Source organism: Dendrobates tinctorius, unplaced genomic scaffold, assembly GCF_039654945.1.
Source record: "Dendrobates tinctorius isolate UK_male_01 unplaced genomic scaffold, ASM3965494v1 ptg000293l, whole genome shotgun sequence".
NCBI classification, from domain to species: Eukaryota; Metazoa; Chordata; class Amphibia; order Anura; family Dendrobatidae; genus Dendrobates; species Dendrobates tinctorius.
The window spans coordinates 7,175,484-7,198,418 of record NW_027361960.1 but is presented as its reverse complement, the minus strand read 5'-3'; the positions used below and the strand labels follow the sequence as shown (position 1 = coordinate 7,198,418).

General features: G+C 43.5%; 1 protein-coding gene across 3 annotated transcripts in view; it reads right to left on the bottom strand.

The window, feature by feature from the left end:
• The window catches only part of LYST (lysosomal trafficking regulator), a 722,897-nt gene that overhangs the window by 150,915 nt on the left and 549,047 nt on the right, over positions 1-22,935 (bottom strand). For all 3 annotated transcript variants that reach the window (XM_073560091.1, XM_073560092.1, XM_073560093.1), the window contains exons 37-41: positions 15,549-15,604; positions 8,347-8,499; positions 4,905-5,149; positions 2,185-2,251; positions 496-652 (exon numbers count right to left, since the gene is read on the bottom strand). In XM_073560091.1, the coding sequence (XP_073416192.1) occupies positions 496-652; positions 2,185-2,251; positions 4,905-5,149; positions 8,347-8,499; positions 15,549-15,604 (678 nt within the window). The remainder of the gene's footprint in view (positions 1-495; positions 653-2,184; positions 2,252-4,904; positions 5,150-8,346; positions 8,500-15,548; positions 15,605-22,935) is intronic.

The window sequence follows — 22,935 nt, the reverse complement described above, 5'->3', positions numbered from 1 at the left end:
ATATGGGGGGGTCTTCCGAGGACCCTGTGGTTTGTAAAGAGTGCAGTGACGGCTTCCCACTGAAGGGGAATTTGCTGGCTTCTTCCTGCTAGATAACTGTTACTTCCTGTCTCTTACAGCTTCCTACATGCTCCAATTAAAATCCAATATTCGAGAAGATGCCACGCAACACTGGAAGTAATATGCCACTTCTAAGCAGTAGGTGGTCAACAACAAATCTTCAGTCTGTACTCCCGGTACAATCCCTACACTCCATAAATTCCACAGTTCATGACCTCTGAACTTCTATTTTCAATATCAGTGCGTGCAGAAAGGGACCAACATGTTTCTGCCCAGACTCAAGGAACGACCTTAGTCTTCTATTCTGGATCTTGCGGTCATGAGTATTAGGTGTGGGAATTCCACATTTTTTGTCATGTGTTGTAATGCTTGAAATGAAGCAGTAGCAACACTGTGCGGACACACACACACGTCTAATCATGCTCAGAAACTCACCTTGGTATGCAAGGAACATTTTGGTGAAAGGAGGCAATCTGACCAAAAAGTGAAGCACGGTACCACTGTTTGAATAGTGTGATCCATAATGATATGGCTGCACTGGAGGCATTGGGTCATCTTCTCTGTCTGTTTTGCAATACTCATCTTCCAAATACTAAAATTATAGAAAAATTTGTTAGGTTCAAATTCACATAGATGTCCATTATCAAAGTCTTACATATACTTCACAAGCTACAGAAAAAGATCTTTACATTAAAGGGAATCGGTCACCTTTTTGAGTTATTAATATGGGCATACAGGTTGTATACAGGTGAAATTAGTCATACCTGTATGCCTCATGGATGTGGCCTTGTTTAGTAAAAATCATAGCTTCGATCTTCCAGGCTATGGGGCATATACTACCTGGAAGATAAGACTGCCTCTTCATTATAAAAGATTTCTCCTCCCCTTCTCTTCATACATCCCTATGATGTTGTGTGTGAGGCCGGAAATCCAGCGCCTGCACATTTTGCCTACTATTGCTCCGCTCCAGGATTTTCCTTTTGATATGCAATTGCCATCAAATTTTTAATTAATTATATTTAGTAAAGTTTTAGTTTGTTATATATTTAAATATTAAAAAATATGTGTCATTTTTGATGACTGTTACTCTCTAAGTACTACATCTAAGCTCCCTTTCACCTCAATAAAAGCTGCAGCACCTGACAACATTCGGCTCTATATACAATGTACATCTTGCCTGCGGAGCTGTAAACAGCTGGTCAGCGCACAATGCTTTCTAGATTGTTTTTTTGTTTATTGTTTTGCAATAGTGATATAAGACAAAGCAAGAGCAACAATTACAAACTAACAAAATAACAATTACTTGGGTTGGATTAAAAAAAATGTTCAATATTGAATTACAGAGGCTTTCAAAGGGTCAGCAGGATTGTGCACAGTAACCTACAGACAGTGTCAGGTCATTATACTGAATACAGTGATACTTTGGTTGATGAAATCTGACGTGTGGTTGTTGTTTAATCCTTATTTTTTGGCCTGTGGGGGGTCTTCATGTGGTGGCGCCTGTTCAAACAGGATGCATTTTTGTTAGAACTGGGCAGCTAATAGTATGGGTGTCACTAATAGGCTTTAAGCCAGAGGCTCTGCATTACCTGTATGTGAACAGCACTGCACAGAGATTATTATTTTTTGTGTATTAATATACCAGACAACCACCCCCTCCATGGATTGGTAGGCTGAGAGTAGTTGTTTCATCGGTATTGTTGCACTTGTGTGGCCGCCACCTTTAATTGGGTCCACTGCACCCCGATAATGCATTTGTTTGGAGGCCTGGGCAGGGAAGCATCTCTGCCTTTTTTCCGGTGTTTTTTGAATAATTTTTGGAGGATTTCTAAGTTCTCTTTTTGTGGTTTTGCTGTCTTCATATTGTGCCATGATTAGATATGCATCTGTATGGCTTCTGTCCAGTGACATCAGAGCACCACATGAAGACCCCCCTCCAGGCCCACCCCGGAACACGAGCATATCATTAACTCAAAAATGAAAATAAAGATTACACTACAAACACAAGATGGATTTCATCAACCAAGGTGTCATTAATCAGTATATCGGCGCCGACCTGACACTGTCTGTAGGTTACTGTGCATAATCCTGCAGACAGATTCCCTTTAAGACTGTCTTCAGTACCTTGTAATTATCTGTATAACGATCTTCTTTCTCCTTTGATTGAACAGCTATAGGTTTCACAAGATTCCTTCAGCACAAAAAAAATAAAAAAAATCAAGTATATAGAAGACACAAACTCAAATAAAGATTCCAAGATGTACCGGTATATTTATAACAGATATAAGCACCTGCTGCTGAAATGTCTATATGTAACATGCTCTGTCTGTCACACAATTTACTTTCTTCATTGTGAGCAAAACCTGCAAATCAATATACCTATAGACTAGAAAATAATAATAATAATATTTATTTTTCTATAGCGCCAACATATTCCGCAGCACTTTACAGTTTTGCGCATATTATCATATTTAAAGAACCCTTCTGGAAAAATGTGCTATGCGTCCATGTACCTTCAGACAGACATAGATTTCTGCACCTCTCTATTAGCTGTCCGCCTGTCCTGTGTCGATTGGGACAAGGTCCGAAGTCATCTTAGTATTGGAAGGCATTAGAGGGCTCAAAGGTTAAACGGGTTGTCCGGTCCAAAACGATAAGTCTGCAGTCACTCAGCAGACCGTCACTTATACATACTACCGGCCAGTGAGCGTGGCTTCGCTCTCCATTCACTTGTCACACCTACTAGATGGCCACATCACTAGTCAGGGCACGGCCTTGGACCAATATAAGTGTATGGAGAGCGAGGCCGCATCCACTGGCCGGGGACATGTATAACTCATACATATCCTCGGGTCCCGGGTCTGAAACCGGCAAATCCCGGCAGCGCACAGTGCTTGCACTGGAAAGATTCATAAGTCTGCCGTCACGCAGTGACTGCAGACTTATTGATTTGGACTGGACAGCTCTGTTAAAGAGGACCTGTCACCAGGTCAAAAGTGGCCTATTTTTGCTCTTATTTTATCCCTGCTGCCTCCTACGGGAATAAAACCACCATTTGGTTTACAGTTTGAGAAATATGGGCCTTTTTATTTAATGGCAATAATGCAGAGCAGCCTCAAGAGAATCCTCTGAGATATGCTCCCGTGCTAAAAATCCAAAAATTAGCACCCAATCAAAATTCCTACATCTCTGGAATCATATGGAGGACTTAGAAAGAAAACAAACCATTACTCAGGGAAGCAGTGAGAATAAAACAAGAGAAAAAACTGGCATTTCTGACCTTGTCCTCTTTAACAATTTACGAACATATGACGGGCAGGGATATCATCTGCCTGCTCCCTGACTTTGATGTGGGCTCAAAAACTGATCCTGTATCTTCGTCAGCAGATGATGACTCAGTTATTCAGCCATCATCTGCCTCTAACAGCCATAAGTGACACGAAGCTCCGCCGCCTGCGGCTGTTAACCAGTTAAATGCCGCTGTCAATGTGTGACAGTGGCATTTACAACATGCATCCTGGAGCATCAGCATCCTCATAACTTGATTACAGGGTGCCCATGGGTTGCCGTAACAGCCAAGGGTTTGCTGAAGATCCTGCCTATCATGAAAGGACTCCTGTCAATGCCAGGTCACAGCTGGCCATTATCAGGAGACTGTAATTTTTACTATATACAGCTGTCCTGTGGTATTGCTGTACCTAGTGCCTGAGATAAGACAATCGCAGCTGTAAGTCTCCTAAGGGAACTGATAAATACAGTAAAAAAAAGCCATAAAAATATTTAAAAAATACATTTAAACGTTCTCTTTTCCCCTATTAAAAATTAAGTATTTAAAAAAATACACATGGTATGACTACCTCTGCAAAAGTCTGATCTATCAAACTATAAAATGAAAATCTGATCAGTACGGTATATGACATGAGAAATAAAATTAAAATACCAGAATTGCATTTTTCTAGTGCTCCATTCAATATGATTGGCATATAAAACACCAGTCTTAAAGAGCAACTGATTTTTTAATAAACCTTTTTTTCAGAAATCAATAGAACACGTAAAAATAGCAAAATTAATACATCTTATTAGAGAAATCCACTACTTTCTTTTTCTGAACTGATCTTTCATTCTCAAAATTCTCAGTTCATTAATAAAATCCATCTTCAGGGAAAACAGATTTTTCGCATTATGGAACTAGAAGCGGACAGTTGATTCTCATAACGTGACAGGAAAACCGTAATTGTCTTTTCAGGGCACTTTGCAGCAGAATGTCTGTGCCAATCTCTAGCTCTTCACTTCTCCTTCCTTCTCCATAGAATCTTACAAGCTCCAACTGTCACTTTCTACCTCAGTAGTGGAAAAATCTGTCTTTAGTGTATATAGATTTTACCATGAATTAAGGGTGAAAGATTAGTCCAGGAGGAGAAAGAAGTAAATTTGTCAGATAAAATATATTACAAAGTTTCATTAATTTGATGATGGGGACACACAATTTAAAAAGGTTGTCTGGTGAAAAATTATCACCTATTCAAAATGGGGGTCCAACTGCTGAGACCACCTTCATTTGTAGATTGGGGAATCTCTATCCCTGTAATAAAATGGATAGGCAGAGAGGATGTCTAACCGCCGCTTCATTCATTCTCAGGAGAAAGCCAAGTGCAGCGCTCGGCAGCCCTGTAGAGTATTAATGGAGCTGTGGTCAATCACTGCTCGAACGGTTCCTTGTTCTGCTGATGAGCGGTCTGAACCTCACCAATTAATAAGTTATCACTTGTACCCACAGTAGATGATAACTTGATTTCACCAGACAACTACGGTACTTTAACTACCATGGCTAGTTCCATAAATACCTGTATATTAAGGCGCTGCTAAGGTCAAGTGTTTCACTGCTGTAATCACTGAGTATGAATGGAAAAACAGGATATTGCATTAGGTCATTGAAAGATCGTCCAGCATGTTTGTTCAGGTGAGTGAGATATTCAAAGTTGGTGATCTGTCCAGAACACCAGAGCTGTGTCAGAGCAGTAATGTTTCCATATTCTAACAGATTAGGAAGATCATTGGACAAGATTTTCTGGAAAACATCATCTCGAACCTTTAAGAGAAAACATACAATTTGGGTAATACGCATTTTCTAAAGCTATTAATATATTTTAACAGAAAGATAAGAAAAAGCTATCTAAAGTTATGTGCGCATGAGATCTTTACAGGGATTGTGCAGGTTTGACACAAAGGTCTGCAGTTGCGCTATGTGACTTCAGACTTGTGAACCCTTACATCGCATATTATGTGAGCTGTCAAGATTCTCCAGAGCCAGTGGTGAGATATATGCAATATACATACTCCCTGCTACTTTATGACTAGACTGAACTGAGCAACGCGACACACCTCTAGTTGTAATGTGGCCGCTACCCAGTGGCAGAGAATCCTGACAGCGGGCGCTGTGTGTGATTTGAAGATCTACAAGTCTGCAGTCACATATAGTGACTTCAGAGTTTCGTGCCAAACCTGGACATACTCTTTAAGACACTGGTAGACCCGTCAAGTTTTTCAAGCCGGAAATGTTAGCAGTCTTTTTCCTGAAGCCTCCTCTCCAGCCGTGCTGTCTTTTTTAATAAAACATTAACAATAAATAGTGAGCTGCTTCTGCCCAAAAATGAACAGCTTCCTTCTTTTAGCTGCTTCATGGCTTTCAAAGCCTGTAGTGGTTAAAAGAAGCTCCAAAAGACGAAACATATGCCCAGCAAGTCATTTTGACATTGCTTTGCATTATGTTCATCCCTTGTAGTCATTATTTTAGTGCTTTTTCAGACCAATTCTGGCACTTAGCCTCGCTCTTCCCACTTGTCCTGTAGCGGTGGCAAGTGGGGTAATATTTGTGGGGTTGATGTCACCTTTGTATTGTCAGGTGACATAAAGTCCATGGCTTAGTAATGGAGAAGCATCTATAAGACACTTATCCATTACTAATCCTATAGTTATATGGTCAATAAAGACACAACCAGAATAAAGTCATTTATTAATCTTAATTAACCATACTTACTGCATTGCCTAATCCCCGACTCCCTCGTCTCCTGCAACAAACATAAAATAATAAACCAACAATAATACTATCATGTCCGCCGTAGTCCATTTACCGAGTGTCCCATGATGATGTCACGTGTAGAACAGTCCCATGGGGTGCCACCCTGAGAGTTCACCGGAGTTCATCACTCCGGTGCTCTCACTTTAAGGCTGTACCTCTGTGTGAGAACTTTCCCACGCAGTGGTGCCGTGACAACACGGAGCCGATGAGCTGATACACTGCAGGGGCGATTATCTTCTGTCAGTGTATCGCCGATCGAGTAGAGTGGTCACATCTCCCAATGTGACTGTTCTACACGTGAGATCGCCGTGGGACAATCTGGATTACCTTGGACTACAGCGGACAGGGAGTATATATTGATTTATTATTTTACGTTATTTCTAGGAGACAAGGGCGTCGGGGATTTGGTGTGCGGTGAGTATAATGTGTTGTTATGTCTATGTGAATATGTATATATTATGTATCAATATGTATGTATTATGTGAATAATGAATATGTATGTCATTTTTCTTTTTTTTTTTTTTTTTTTTAGCAGTGAGCACAGATGATACTACTCTCCCATCAGCGGCACCTGCTGTCACTGTAATCAGCGACACCAGACATAGCGCGTCACCTGCTGTCACTGTAATCAGTGACACCAGACATAGCCGGATGGGAGCAGTAGTCTCATTGGCCCAGGCGCTGGCAGATGATACTACTCTCCCATCAGCGGCACCTGTTGTCACTGTTATCAGTGACACCAGAGATAGTCCGATGGGAGCATTAGTCTCATAGGGCCAAGCCTGCCTCACCGCTGCGGGTCACAGTCAGCTGCGGAATCACGCTGACATCTGACTGCATGATCTGACAGCGCTGTGACCGACAGTGCCAGCGGTAGTGTTACCGCACACACCCAGCACCCAGACACCCCCACACAGCCGCACACATTCTCCGCTAAATTTCAAAAGCAACATTGTTCACAGCAGTGACCTGGGAGTCAGAAATGCTTCCAGGGAGTCTTCCCCATGCTATTCCAATGTCATTGGAGCACTTTTCCCATAGATTTCTGCAGTTTTTAGGCCCTCAAAAGACCTCCGGGGGGGGGGTGTTGCGGCAAAAAAAAGCTTGGGTTTCTCAAAGACTTACATTGGGCTCGTTGCTCGGGTCAAGCACCTGAGCATTTCAATTTGCTCGACCCGAGCAACGAGCACCCGAGCATTTTAGTGCTTGCTCATCACTAGTTCTAACTAGTTAAAACATCGGGGCACCTCAGGGGTGTGTTTTGTCCCCGTTACTGTTTTCTCTCTATACGAATGATTGCATCTCTTCAGCAGACTCAGTAAAAATCTTGAAATTTGCCGATGATATGACACTGATTGGTCTCATCAGGGGAAATGCTGAAGACTTGTATCGGAGTGAGGTGAAAAGAATATGTGACTGGTGTAAAGCCAATAATCTTGTACTCAACACTAAAAAAACTGCTGAGATGGTTTTGGATTTTAGGAAAGATCAACATGAGATACTTCCAATCTACATCCATGACGAAGTGGTTCTTAGGGTCACAGAGACCAAATTCCTTGGTGTTATCATCTCTCATGATCTTAAATGGGGGAAAAACGTGGATGCTGTTATAAGAAAAGCACAACAGAGGATGTTCTTCCTGCGTCAGCTGAAAAGATATGGTTTGTCTAAGAATCTGCTGATCTTATTCTTTAATGCTGTCATCAGATCTGTGATTTGTTCCTCTCTGATAGTCTGGTATGGGGGAGCCACTGCGCATGACAAACTCCGCTTACAAAGGACTTTCAGAACAGCAGAGAGAATTATAGGTTCCCCCCTGCCTAAAATCCAGGATCTTTATGATAAGAGTATTCGATCCCACGCATTGAAAATTTCATCCGATCCCTCTCACCCAGGACACTCCTCATTACAACTACTCCCTTCAGGACGTCGCTTCAGAGTCCCCAAATGCAGCACCAACCGCCATATGAACAGCTTCCATCCACTCTCTGTTCAACAATTAAATCGTCATGTGTAGACTATATACTGCATCTGTCTTGTTGGATGTTACTTGTTGTATCTGTTGTTATATATTATGTTGCCTCTTTGCCACAAAGAATTCCTTATATATATGTAATATGTACTTGGCGATAATAAATTTGATTGATTGATTGATTGATTGATTCAAAAAAGAAAATAACTTGGTGTCACTAATGCCGTACACTTACCTTTGTACTGTCAAAAGCCAGCAACAAGGTTCTACCATTTGTTAAAAAAGTTTCTAAAGCATTATCCCGTAACTGCCACCAGCGTTTGTGGACTTCTTTTATTTCTTCATAAGTCCAGGAAAATGATGCAGGTTCTGATTCGCCAGGGAGAGTCTGTAATATAGTCATATACTATAGTAAATTGTATATTTTTTGTAAAGAATTTAAAGGAGTCTGTCAGTCTGTACTTAGCACATAGCCTTATAGGAGAAAAAGCCCGTTAAAAACTACAACTTTAGTGATCAGATTATTGACTCTGTGCTGCAAAATCTATAGTTTACCAAATTTGATCATTATGGTGCTCAGTGCACTATGCCAGAGTTCTCTTTGGATGCGGTTTGAGCGGGGCGGAGGGGACAGGCAAAACAAGTGGGTGGAAAGGGTACACTGAGCTGGGCACCTTATTATACACCATCATTTGCAACACAGAGGCAGTAATAAGCAGTGATAAAAACATTAAGGTGGGATTTTTATAGGGTCTATATCCTGTGTAAAGCTAAGACCCTAGGCATCAAGACCGGTGATTTTAAGCCAGTCTTGATGAAGGGTCATGCTGGAGTCAAACACTTCTGATTCATTAGGAGGTGTCTAGTTACTGTGCCAGGGACTAATCAAATTTCTGGTGTAAGGAATACCCCAGCTTGCCATGAATTAGATTAGCTGTGCCATGACGCAGATACTATTCCCATTCCTAGCTCTGCCCATTTTGTCGGAGCTGTCCAAAACTGGTCTGAAAACACCAAAAGAAACAAAATTAGAGCGCAAAAAATTTGTGACTGTTCAAAGTCTTTTAAGCCAGAATTCTGGCGTTAAAGCTTTAATGAATCAGGGCCTATGTTTTAGTTTATATTGTTGGTTTGGGCTGACAGACTCCCTTTTAAAGTACTGAATTCACTGAAAGTACAGCACATATTGTTAGAATGGTCAGAGGGGAATACAAAACTAAAATACATCTGGTAAAGTTGGGCATGGAAAAATAATAATTAACAACAGTAAAGAAATGTCAAAAATAGTTTAGGAAATAAATGTTAAGAAAAAAAATCTGCTAACCTTGCCTCACCTAGTAGTAATAGGGAAACTGTATGCACAGACTCACTCGAAGACAACCACAACAGAAATAGAGAACTGCCTCCCAATACGAATTATGGGTGAAGCTAAAGAGTGACTGAAAAGGTTTTCCGCTCCTCTCTTTTATTTTGTATAAAAAAGTAAGAAATACCACATACTTGCCTGCCACAACGGAGGAGGAGCTGCCAGGGATTAGTATGAGAGTATGTATTATTTGTTAAATATGTAGCACATTTGGGCATTATGGAAAATAAAAGAAAGGCAAGGAAAGAACCTTTTGAATGTTTTTCTGCCTCTCTCAATATCCTCAGTGAGAAGCTCTGTTCATGGTCTTTGGCTCGTGTCTCTTTGCTGAAGTGTCTTCTAACGTTACCAGCAGAATATGAAAAACAATGGAAGGTGGTGGTGGATTTCCACAGGACGCCATACTCTGAGTCAGGAACTACCCACGTTAGATAAGAGAAGTCAATTTATTCAACATAGAACTCATTTCAGGGTCGATCCGTCAGGTAATCACGTGATGAAGGGGACGGATTATCCCTGAAACGTATTGTGTGTTGAATAAAACCACTTCTCTTATCAGAACTGGGTGGTTCTTGACTCAGATCGTGGTTCCTGACTCAGAGTATTGGACTATCAAATCAGATAAAGGATTCATTGGTTCAATTTCCAGCACCAGACTCTCTTGATTCAGCCATGTCCAGGGTCAGACTGGCCCATCGGAGGATTCTCCAGTGGGCCCAGGAACTAACATCTGCTGGCACAGTGAACATAAGTAATGTTTGCCAGCAATACGCATACCGACCGCTCTCCCCGGTTGTCATACTGGGCGGAGCAGTGACAAATAATCATCAGAACGCAACTCTGGGAGGAGCCAAGAGCAGGACGTCCTCCCAGCATGTATGTCACCATTACTCGCGTCTCCTCTCACAGTCAGAGAGCAGTACGCATTTCACTGATAACACAGCTGACACAACTTGCCTGCTGCAGACTGCGGCTCACTATTTGTAAGTAACAAGAGCACTGTTGCGCCCTGATGGCTTTTTATGTAACTGCTCTTCCCTGCTTTGGACAAGCAGGAGGAGCAGTGCAGCTCTTCATAAGGCTAACACTGATAGCTTTGTGTCCTCTTTCCCCGGCTGTATAGCACAGGTCAGGTAATGAGCTGTGCTTTCATCCATAACACGCACTCCCCTCACAAACAGTGTAAGCAGCAGGGGGAGATATATGACTCCCTGCTACAGCTGCAATGGTTGAAGAAGGGCCCTTTTGCCAGCTTAACAGTGAGCAAGTGGGGGCCTTTAGTCTGGAGTGATAGAGGGGGAGGAGCTAAGTTACTTAGGGATGAATATTGGCCCCATTATCTCATCTCTCCTTTCACCCCTGACTGACTGCACCCCCCTCCCCCTATATCATCCCTGACTGAGCCCTCTCCTTCCATATCACCCCTGATTGAGTCCCCTACCCCTGTATCACCCCTAGCTGAGCCCCCTCCCCTGTATCACCCAACTGAGCCCCCTCCCCCTATATCACCTCTGACTGAGCCCCCTCCATCTATATAACATTTGACTGAACCACCTCCCACCTTATCACCCAACTGAGCCCTCTCCCCCGTATTACCCCTAACTGCACCACCTCCCCCGTATCACCCTCACTGAGCCCCTCTCCCCCTGTATTATCCATGCCTGCACCACCTCCCTCTGAATCACCCTAACTTAGCCCCTCTCTGCCTATATTACCCCTGACTGACTGAACCCCCTCTCCTTATATCACCTCTGCTGAACCCCCTCTTCCTGTATCACCGGACTGTACCCCCTGTTCCTGTATCATTGGACTGCACCCCCTATTCCTGTATCACTCCTGACTGAGCCACCTTCCCCTGTATCACCCTGACTGACTGAACCCCCCTCTCCCTGTATCTCCCGACTGCGCCACCTCCTCCTGTATAACTCTGACGGTGCCACCACCCTGTATCACCTTGACTGCACCATCTCTCTGTTTTGGCCTTTTAGGTGGCAGAGAGATTTCTGTAAAAAGTGTATGTGAGGATGTGAGGGAAAGCTCTTTCGATATTATTCCAATGTCATACATAAGTGATTTAACACCCCCACCACTATAAGCAGGGACATTCCCGTAATGTACTGGCTGCAGAAATTCTACCATGAAAATCCCACAGCAAATTAACAATGGAAATATCTACACAGATACTTCCACCTCCCCTTGTTTCACCCTGTATCACCCGGACTGGCTGAACCCCCCTCTCCCTGTATCTCCCGACTGCGCCACCTCCTCCTGTATAACCCTGACGGTGCCACCACCCTGTACCACCTTGACTGCACCACCTCTCTGTATTACCCTGACTGAGCCCCTCCCCCCTTTATCACCCCTGACTAAAACTTTTCTTCCACTACTAAAAACAAAATGAGGCCTTTCATAAAAAGTTATGGCCTTTTAAGTGGCAGAGAGATTTCTGTAAAAAGCGTATGGGGGATGTGAGGGAAAGCTCTTTCGATATTATTCCAATGTCATACATAAGTGATTTAAGACCCCCACCACTATAAGAGGGGACATTCCCATAATGTATTGGCTGCAGAATTTCTACCATGAAAATCCCACAGCAAATTAACAATGGAAATATCTACACAGATATTGTGCAGATATTGCTGCGTTTACTACTATGTAATGTCGCACCTTTACCACTGACCTGATCATTCATATTGCAAAGGATTAAATCGGTGGTGAATATGCACAGCACAAATTGACACATTGTTCATGTTAAATCTGCATTGGTTAATTCCCGCCGTGGATTTTCTCAGCGTATAGATGAGATGTCATAAAATATCATCCACTACACTGGTGTTATGACACATTTATCATTGCATTTGCACCAAAATGTGGGCACCAACCCCTGCTTTATCATTAAGACGTGTACTACCTTATGTTATTCCCTGATATTAGCGTGTTGGTGATCTTGTATTTTTTTCTATGTAGTTACATAGTGGTCCCCTAGAAGGATTTTTTCTGGTGGGCTTAAGGTGCTCCAGTCCTACACTGGCCATGTCCCTGGAAATGCATTAGGAACAATGCCTGTGGGAGTACAGACTAGATTGCCAGAGTGATCCAGCTCCACTTCCTAAAATAAAGGCTGCTGCTACACCTACTGAGAACCCCATGCAGATTAGGGTACTCGGTCACAAAAACAGCAATGGTTGTCGGGAGTTGGGCCTTTGTTTTTACTGTGGAGAATCTGGACATCAGACACGTGTTTGCCCACCGGGAAATTCCAGCCTCTAGGTGGGACCAGGGATACCCACCTGGGCGCACAGGTATTTCCCTTTTATTCTTCTCAATTATTGCTCCATGTTTATTTATCTTATCTTGATAAAACTATGTTGCATGAGGCCTTTAATGATTGCGGGTCACAGGAGGCTGGGGCCGGCGGCTGCAGCTAAGGCTAGTTTCACACTAGCGTTTATTCCACACAGTGCACGGCACCGCTAAGCCCCGCCCCCTGCCGGCTCCCTGCCCGCCCCATCTGGTCATCGCCGCCTACTATCGCACATGGACGCATGCGATCTGCGCACCCTATCTTTAGCAAAGGGTGCGCAGATCGTGCGCTGGCCGTGCGCTAGTAGGATTTTGGCGTGCGCTGGGCACTTTTTTGAAGGTACGCCGAGCGTGCCGAAATGCAACATGCTGCGTTCGGTGCACACGGGCGCACCTTCAAAAGTGCGCAGCGCACGCCAAAATTCAACTAGCGCATGGCCAGCACACGATCTCTGCACCCTATGCTAAAGATAGGGTGCGCAGATCGCATGCGTCCATGTGCGATAGTAGGCGGCGATGACCGGATGGGGCGGGCAGGGAGCCGGCAGGAGGCGGGGCTTAGCGGTGCCATGTGCTGCGTGGAATAAACGCTAGTGTGAAACTAGCCTAACTCCTGTTCTCGCTGCTAAAGAGAAATGAATATTCACTGCATTCCACACCCATGGGCATGAAGGGCAATGAATATTCATTTCTCTGTAATAATAGTATCTTGCTATGATTTCCCTAATCCCTATAATTGGCCCCCACCCCATCCTGGTATGCATGACCCCATCAGAAAACATAAAAAAAAACCAAACCATTACACTTACCTTCCTCCGCTCCGTCGCAGCGTCCTGCTCCATTGCCAGCAGCTGCTTAATGCTTGTAAGCAGCGCATAGCAGGGATGTCATGCACTGCTCACAAGCAGAGCACAGCTGATGGAATATTGCTGGGACTGTGCGCGCAGTGAGTATTCATTGCTCTTCAGTAGCACGCACAGTGTCAGTCACCGGCTTCCTGCTGCTGCCGGTGGTCACATGACCGCCGGCAGCAGCAGGAAGCCGGTGGCTGATACTGTGCGCGCTGCTGAAAAGCAATGAATACTCACTGCTCTCTGTGCGCACAGTGCCGGAAAGATTTCCGGCAGCTGTGCTCTGCTTGTGAGCAGCGCAAGACATCAAAGCCATGCGTTGCTTACAAGCATAAAGCAGTTGCTGGCACCGAAACAGGATGCTGCGAGGGAGCGCCAGGTAGGTAACTGTAATGGTTTGTTTTTTTCAATGTTTTCTGATGGGGCCATGCATTCCAGGATGGGGGTGGGGGCCAATTATAAGGATGGGGCCCATGCATACCATGACTGGGATGGGGGACAATCATACCGGAATAGGGATGGGGCCATGCATACAAGGACTAGATGGGGGCCTTCATACCAGGACGAGATGGGGACCCAGCATACAAGGATAGGGATCGGGCCATGCATATTAGGACGAGGTGGCGGCCCTGCATATCAGGATAGGGATGGGGCCATGCATACAAGGATATGGATGGGGCCATGCATACTAGGACAAGATGGGGGGCCCTGCATACCAGGCTGGGGCCATGCATATTAGGACGAGATGGGGGCCCAACATACCAGGATAGGGATGGGGCTATGCATACAAGGATATGGATGGGGCCATGCATACTAGGACAAGATGGGGGCCCTGCATACCAGGATAGGCATGGGGCCATGCATATTAGGATGAGATGGGGGCACTGCATACCAGGATAGGGATGGGGCCATGCATATTAGGATGAGATGGGGTCCCTGCATACCAGGCTGGGGATGGGGCCATGCATACCAGGATAAGGATGGGGCCATACATACTAGTATAGAGATGAGGGTGATCATTCCTACCAGGATAGGGATGAGGGATTCATGCATACCAGGGTAGGGATGAGGGGGGAATTTTTTATCAGGACGAGGATGAGGGGAACATATATACTGTACCAGCATAGGGGATATTAAGTAAAGAATTGACCACATTTTTTGCTTCAATTTTTTTCCTAATTTACTCCACTAAAACCTAGGTGCGTCTTATGATCTGGTGCATCTTATAGTCCGAAAAATACGGTAAGTATTTGAAACACTACCGATTTTGAAAGTTTTCCCATCTACAAAGAATGGAGAGATCTGTAATTTTTATTGTAGGTACACTTCAACTGTTGTAGACAGAATCTAAAAATCCTTTTTTTTTTAAACAAAAACCTAACAGGTCTGTGAGAGCCCGAATTCTTGATGGCTGGTAGGCGATCAAATACTTATTTCATTTAATAAAATGCAAATTAATTATGTAAAATCCTACAATGTGATTTTCTATTTTTTTATTTTTAGATTCTGTCTCTCCCAGTTGAAGTGTACCTACAATAAAAATTACAGATCTCTACATTCTTTGTAGGTGGGAAAACTCGCAGATTCGGCAGTGTATCAAATATTTATTTTCCCCACTATATCTCAAAAACTAGAACAAATTCAGCAAAAGTAATGAGATTTTTAAATTCCGCACCCTCAAAATACCCTAAATCCATTCAAAAAACCTTGGAAAAAATATTTTTTTTGTTGACCTGTGTAAAAGATGATTGTTACAGCTCACCTTCTCCTTCTCTTCTCACTGCACACTGACCTGTGACCAGATTAGAGTATGTATGCTCTTCTATCATATTCAATTTGTGTGAGACATACTGTGGCAAACCTACAACAGAGCTAATGCAACTTTCTTTTATATTTAAGTGGATTTATAATACTTACATTGGATTCCACTGTATCAGTTGAAGAGTCTTCGACAAAATACATGCCAGTTTTCCCTAAACCGAAAAGGAACACAGTAAAAAACAATATGAATAGAGAAGAAACAAAAATTAGCAACAATTGGCTAAAATACACAGTAAAGTGCAGGTGTGGAAAAAAAGTGCTGCAAATTAAGAGGGCTTTCAAAACTAACAATGTTAATATTTGATTTTTTCAATTAACAAAATGCAACATGAATGAATAAGAGAGGAATGTAAATCATACAATATATGGTGAGACCACTCTATGGCTTCAATGCAGCATCAAAGCATCAATTCTTTTAGATATACTTGAACAATTTTTGAATAAACTTTGTCAGGAAGGTTGTCCCAAATATCTTGGGCTATGTTTCCACATATGGTTGGGCTTTTTTATGAGCAGTGATCCCACATGTGTTCATTGAACACATGCGGAATCACCGCATCCTATGCATAGACTGTGTCTCCGCAAGATAAGTAGACATGCTGCGGTCTAGAAAGATGCGCCGCATGTCCAGTTACGAAAAGTGGGCATGGGATTTCATAAAATCCCCTCCATTATGCTGCAACATCTGGCCGACGCGGCAGTACGCAGTGTCCAATCCGCAGCATTTCCTGAAGGTGGAAACCATACCCTTGGAGAACTAAGCACAAATCTCCAGGCGATGCAGGCTTGTGCAAACACTTTTGACTTATCAGGTAATTACAGACAGTTTTTATGATGATGATGAAATCTTCTTTTTAGTGCAGATAGCATATTGTAGAGATAGAGACCCTGATTCCAGCGATGTGTCACTTACTGGGCTGCTTGCTATATTCTTTATATAATTACTATTTTATCAGCAGATCAGCAGGAGATTATCACTAGAGGACTTAGGGTACCGTTACACCTAGCGATGCACCAGCGATCCCGACCAGCGATATGACGCGGTCAGGATCAATGATGCATCGCTAGGTGGTCGCTAGTGAGCTGCCACACAGGCAGATCTCACCAGTGACATCGCTGGGGTCGGGGATCGCTACTCACCTGTCAGACGCGGCGATCTTGACATCCTCCCGCCCGCATCCACGCGTCGCTCGTCGGCGCCACAGGAAGCCCAGCAGGAAGTGGCCGACGAGAAATGATCCAGGAGCTTCTCGCGCGATCAGCGATAACCAGCGGGGGAGCCGGTCGGAGGTAAGTATCACATGCAGCGATATCGCTAGCAATATCGCTGCAACGTCACAAAATCGGTGACTTTACAGCGATATTGCTAGTGATATCGCAATGTGTAACAGGGGCTTTATAAACATGCTGCTATCTAGTCCTTCATAAGCATGATTTCTGTATAACCCCACCCCACCACTGATTTGAAGCTTTCTGCCTATGCACAGTGCACGTCTTTATGATATGAGAAGTGCAGCGTGGGTATAGCAATGGTTCCGTAACAGCCTGTCTGTGCGCCATATCAGCGCAAACAATTGCCAGCAATTAGGTGGCATGGTGGCTCAATAATGCTGGTTAACTATTATCAGCATGGTGACAAGATTGGGAGATTGTGTTTGCAGCTGCCGCAAGCACATGTGCTTACCGACACCGGCTGCGCAACTACAGATGCGGCTGGAGTTTTGAATTGTACAGCGAGGTGCAAAATAATAGAGGTGCAGTGATACACAACATAGAATAATGGTTGTGATATCTCGGAGTAAATTATTAAGAGCCTAAAGCACCCTTCATACCGACACGCTGGCTAACACTAATGCCGCCGAGACAGACACATTAAAGGGCTGTGCCTGCACCTACGGTATTATCAGTGCATGCGACACTAGCCGCACATGTGCAGATGCGGTTACTAGTAGGATGAATAGCGGGGTGCATGGTGATACCTAACAATCTATGTCAGATGAGCTGAGCAATGAGTCATCATTCTGATTACCCATTTAAAGGCAGAAGCTGAAACTCCAGTAACGTGAACCGCTGTACTACTATAATGGCCCATGCCACAATTTGTCAATGTCAGTTTTAAGAGCTTAAACTAAACTGCATTCTGTTACAACAAAACTTTCACAACATCTGCTACAATATTGTTGCACTCTGGATCCTATATTTTCAACTACAGTTCAGTCACTTGTCCATATATACATGTTGAATGCTTTTTAGCCGCAATTCTTCCATGAAGACCAATTCTGGTCTATCTTCCTCTAACAGTAGATGTGTGTAGCTGTGTCCCACTAGCAGTTCTTAGCTGATGGCACTGCTGGACATCTTCTGATTTCAAAGGGTGGTTTGGATTATGAAAGTTTCATCAGCTGCACAAAGTCTCTTTGGCTGACCAATGTGTCTACAGTCCTCAATGTTATACATTTCTTGTCCTACTTCAAAAGAGGTTGAAAATCTTGAAAACCCAGTCTGCTTTGAAATATATTCCTGGTAGAAAAGCTTGCTGATGCTGTATAACTACATGGTGTCTTGCAGCTGTGCCCAGTTATGCCATGCAGTCTGGCCTGTGACATGATACTATCCTTAATCACATCGCCATTATAGCAGACTTAGGCTATTTCTCAACCAGTTAAGGTACTAAGAGAAGGCTGGTAGTACAATAAGAGACTGCGCTGCTGTGGTAGAATTCAAGGTATCTTTATTGCCAACGCGTTTCCTGAGCCAGTCCCAGCTTACTTCATCAGGGCAAGTAAGCTGGGACTGGCTCAGGAAACGCGTTGGCAATAAAGATACCTTGAATTCTACCACAGCAGCGCAGTCTCTTATTGCACTACCAGCCTTCTCTTTGTACCAAGTCCTTGGACCTTGTGCAGACTGCTGCAGCTGTTTTATGCGATTATAGGTGTTGTGACTCTCACAACCCTATCAGGTGAGCCTAACACTTGCTGTGCACTCATCTACTTTCCATACAGACCTACGCATTGGAAGCGCCCTGTCTCCCCCTTTTCTTTTCCCAGTTAAGGTACTGTCACACTTAGTGATGCACCAGCGATCCCGAAAACGATATGGATCGTTGGTGCCATCGCTAAGTGGTCGCTAGTGAGCTGCCACACAGGCAGATCTCACCAGCGACATAGCAGCGGTCGGGGGTCGCTACTTACCTGTCAGACGAGGCGATCTTGATGTCCTCCCGCCCACGTCCACGCATCGCTTGTCGCCACAGCAGGAAGCCCAGCAGGAAGCTGATGATGAGAAACGGCCCAGGCTGTTCTCGCCCGATCAGCGATAACCAGCGGGGAGCGGTCGGAGGTAAGTATCACACATAGCGATATCGCTGCTGCGTCACAAAACCAGTGACGTTATAGCGATATTGCTTAGTGTGACGGGGCCTTTAAAAGCCTGCTACTAAGCTGAATAATTTCAGTTAATGTCTGGTTTCAACCCACATATCAAAATGATCGTTATCACCTGTTTGGTATAATTGGCTGCTCATACATCGGATTACTATAATGCTACAAAATTCATGACTTTTGTGCAAATATACCTGAGGCTGTTTTGAACACAAAGGGTGAACAAACCAAATATTTATTTGATTATTTGTTTAGTTAACAACTTTGAAAGCATTCTTATTTTGCAGCATTTTTTCTACATCTGTAAAAAACATTTGTATAGGTCGAACCGGGGGCTTATCTACAGCATTATAGAAAACTGTAGATAAGCCCTGAAAGGCAGTGGCCGTAACTTATATCAGTCAAAACTACTGACAGGTTCGCTTTAACAGGAACCAAAACTGCTGTGTAGAAGGCATAAAACTAGGTGAGGAACAAAAAAAATCTTCTATCTACAGTTAGTATGGAAAGTATTCAGACCCCTTAAAATTTTTCACTCTTTGTTTCATTGCGATTATTTGGTAAATTCAAAAAAGTTCATTTTTTTCTTATTAACCCCTTCATGACCCAGCCTATTTTGACCTTAATGACCTGGCCATTTTTTGCAATTCTGACCAGTGTCCCTTTATGAGGCAATAAGTCAGGAACGCTCCAACGCATCCTAGCCATTCTGAAATTGTTTTTCGTGACATATTGGACTTCATGTTAGTGGTAAATTTAGGCCGATAATTTTTGCGTTTATTTGTGAAAAAAATGGAAATTTAGCGAAAATTTTGCAATTTTCAAATTTTGAATTTTTATTCTGTTAAACCAGAGTTAATAGTTAATATATAACATTTCCACATGTCTACTTTTACATCAGCACAAATTTTGAAACAAATTTTTTTTTTGTTAGGACGTTATAAGGGTTAAAAGTTGACCAGCAATTTCTCATTTTTAAAACAAAATTTACAAAACCATTTTTTTAGGGACTACCTCACATTTGAAGTCACTTTGAGGGGTCTATATGGCAGAAAATACCCAAAAGTGACAGCAATATAAAAACTGCACCCCTCAAGCTACTCAAAACTACATTCAAGAAGATTATTAACCCTTCAAGTGCTTCACAGGAACTAAAGCAACGTGGAAGGAAAAAATGGACATTTTAATTTTTCCAACAAAAATTTTCTTTTAGCATCAATTTTTTCATTTTCACATGGGTAACAGGATAAAATGGATCCTAAAATTTGCTAAGCAATTTCTCCTGAGTACTCCAATACCTCATATGTGGTCATAAACCACTGTTTGGGTGCACGGCATGGCTCAGAAGGGAAGGAGCGCCATTTGACTTTTTGAATGGAAAATATGCTGGAATATTTAGCAGTTGCCATGTCACGTTTGGAGAGTCCTTGTGCGCCTAAACATTGGAGCTCCCCCACAAGTGACCCCATTTTGGAAACTAGACCATCCAAGGAACTTATCTAGATGCATAGTGAGCACTTTGAACCCCCAGGTGCTTCACAAATTGATCCGTTAAAAAACAGTGGTTTATGACCACATATGAGGTATTGGTGTACTCAGGAGAAATTGCCCAACAAATTTTAGGATCCATTTTATCCTGTTGCCCATGTGAAAATGAACAAACTGAGGCTAAAAGAAAATTTGTGTGAAAAAAAAGTCCTTTTTGGGTGCACGGCAGGGTCCGGAAGGGAAGGAGCATCATTTGACTTTTTGAATGGAAAATTAGCTCCATTCATTAGCGAACACTATGTCGCGTTTGGAGAGCCCCTGTGTACCTAAACATTGGAGCTCCCCCACAAGTGACACCATTTTGGAAACTAGACCCCCCAAGGAACTTATCTAGATGTGTGGTGAGCACTTTGAACCCCCAAGTGCTTCACAGAAGATTATAACGCAGAGCAGAGAAAATAAAAAATAATTTTTTTTCCTCAAAAATGATTTTTTTAGCCCGCTATTTTTTTATTTTCACAAGGCTAACAGGAGAAATTGAACCACAAAAGTTATTGTGCAATTTGTCCTGAGTACATTGATACCCCATATGTGGGGGGAACCACTGTTTTTGCGCATGGGAGAGCTCAGAAGGGAAGGAGCGCCATTTTGGAATGCAGACTTTGATGGAATGTTCTGCGGGCGTCATGTTGCATTTGCAGAGTCCCTGATGTGCCCAAACGGTAGACAGCCCCCACAAGTGACCCCATTTTGGAAACTAGACCCCCCAAGGAGCTTATCTAGATGCATAGTGAGCACTTTGAACCCCCAGGTGCTTCACAGAAGTGTATAGTGCAGAGCCGTGAAAATAAAATGTTTGGGCACACGTCGGGGCTCGGAAGGGAAGTAGTGACGTTTTGAAATACCGACTTGATGGAATCGTCTGCGGGCGTCATGTTACGTTTGCAGAGCCTCTGATGTGCCTAAACAGTGAAAACCCCCTACAAGTGACCCCATTTTGGAAACTAGACCACCCAAGGAACTTATCTAGATGTGTGGTGAGCACTTTGAACCCCTAAGTGCTTCACAGAAGTTTATAACGCAGAGCCGTGAAAATAAAAAATATTTTTTTTCCCTCAAAAAATGATTTTTTAGCCTGCAATTTATTATTTTCACAAGGGTAACAGGAGAAATTGGACCCCAAAAGTTGTTGTACAGTTTGTCCTGAGTACGCTGGTACCCCATATGTGGGGGGGAACCACTGTTCGGGCACATGTCGGTGCTCGGAAGGGAAGTAGTGACGTTTGAAATCTTGACTTTGATGGAATGGTCTGCGGGTGTCATGTACGTTTGCAGAGCCTCTGATGTGCCTAAACAGTAGAAACTCCCCACAATTGACCCCATTTTGGAAACTAGACCTCCCAAAGAACTTATCTAGATGTGTGGTGAGCACTTTGAACCCCCACGTGCTTCACAGAAGTTTATAACGCAGAGCTGTGAAAATAAAAAATCATTTTTTTCCCTCAAAAAATGATTTTTAGCCCACAATTTTTTATTTTGACAAGTGTAAGAGGATAAATTGGACCCCAAAAGTTGTTTTCCAGTTTGTCCTGAGTACGCTGGTATCCCATATGTGGGGGGACCCACTGTCTGGGCACACGTCGGGGCTCAAAATGGAGGGAGCACTATTTGACTTTTTGAACGCAAGATTAGCTGGAATAAATGGTGGTGCCATGTCGCGTTTGGAGACCCCATGATGTGCCTAAACAGTGGAAACCCCTCAATTCTAACTCCAACCCTAACCCCAACACACCCCTAACCCTAATCCCAACCCTAGTCATAACCCTAATCACACCCCTAACCCTAATCCCAACTTTAGTCATAACCCTAACCACAACCCTAACCCCAACACACCCCTAACCCTAATCCCAACTCTAACCCTAACCACAAGCGTAAACCTATTCCCAACCCCAACCCACCCCTAACCCTAATCTTAACCCTAATTCCAACCCCAATCTTAATTCCACCACTAACCCTAATTCCAACCCTAACCCTATTTCTAACCCTAGCCCTAGCCTTAACCCTAACCCTAATGGAAAAATAAAAATATTTTCTTTATTTTATTATTTGATCCTACCTATGGGGGTGATAAAGGGGGGGTGTATTTACTTTTTTTTTATTTTGATCACTGTGAGAGTTTTTCACAGTGATCAAAATGAAAAAAAAAAAAGAATCTGCAACCAGCAGGTCCCGGCGCCCACCATTTTCCAAGATGACGGCGCCCATGATCCGAGACGGTGGGACACCGGGACGGCCAGAGGGACGTCGGAGGCACCGTGGATGGTAACAGGGGGGGATCGGAAGGTGAGGGGGAGCTGATGGCAATGGAGGAGGCACATAGCCGCCGTCCGTCGCCCCCGCCAGTCGGGGTTAGGGGGTCGGGTCCCGGTCTCCACCCATGCCCGATGCTATTGCAGCATCGGCCATGGCTGGATTGTAATATTTCACCAATTTTCATTGGGGAAATATTACAAATCGCTCTGATTGGCAGTTTCACTTTTAACAGCCAACCAGAGCGATCGTAGGCACGTGGGGGCTAAGCCACGCCCCAGGGGTTAGCTTCAAAGGGTCTT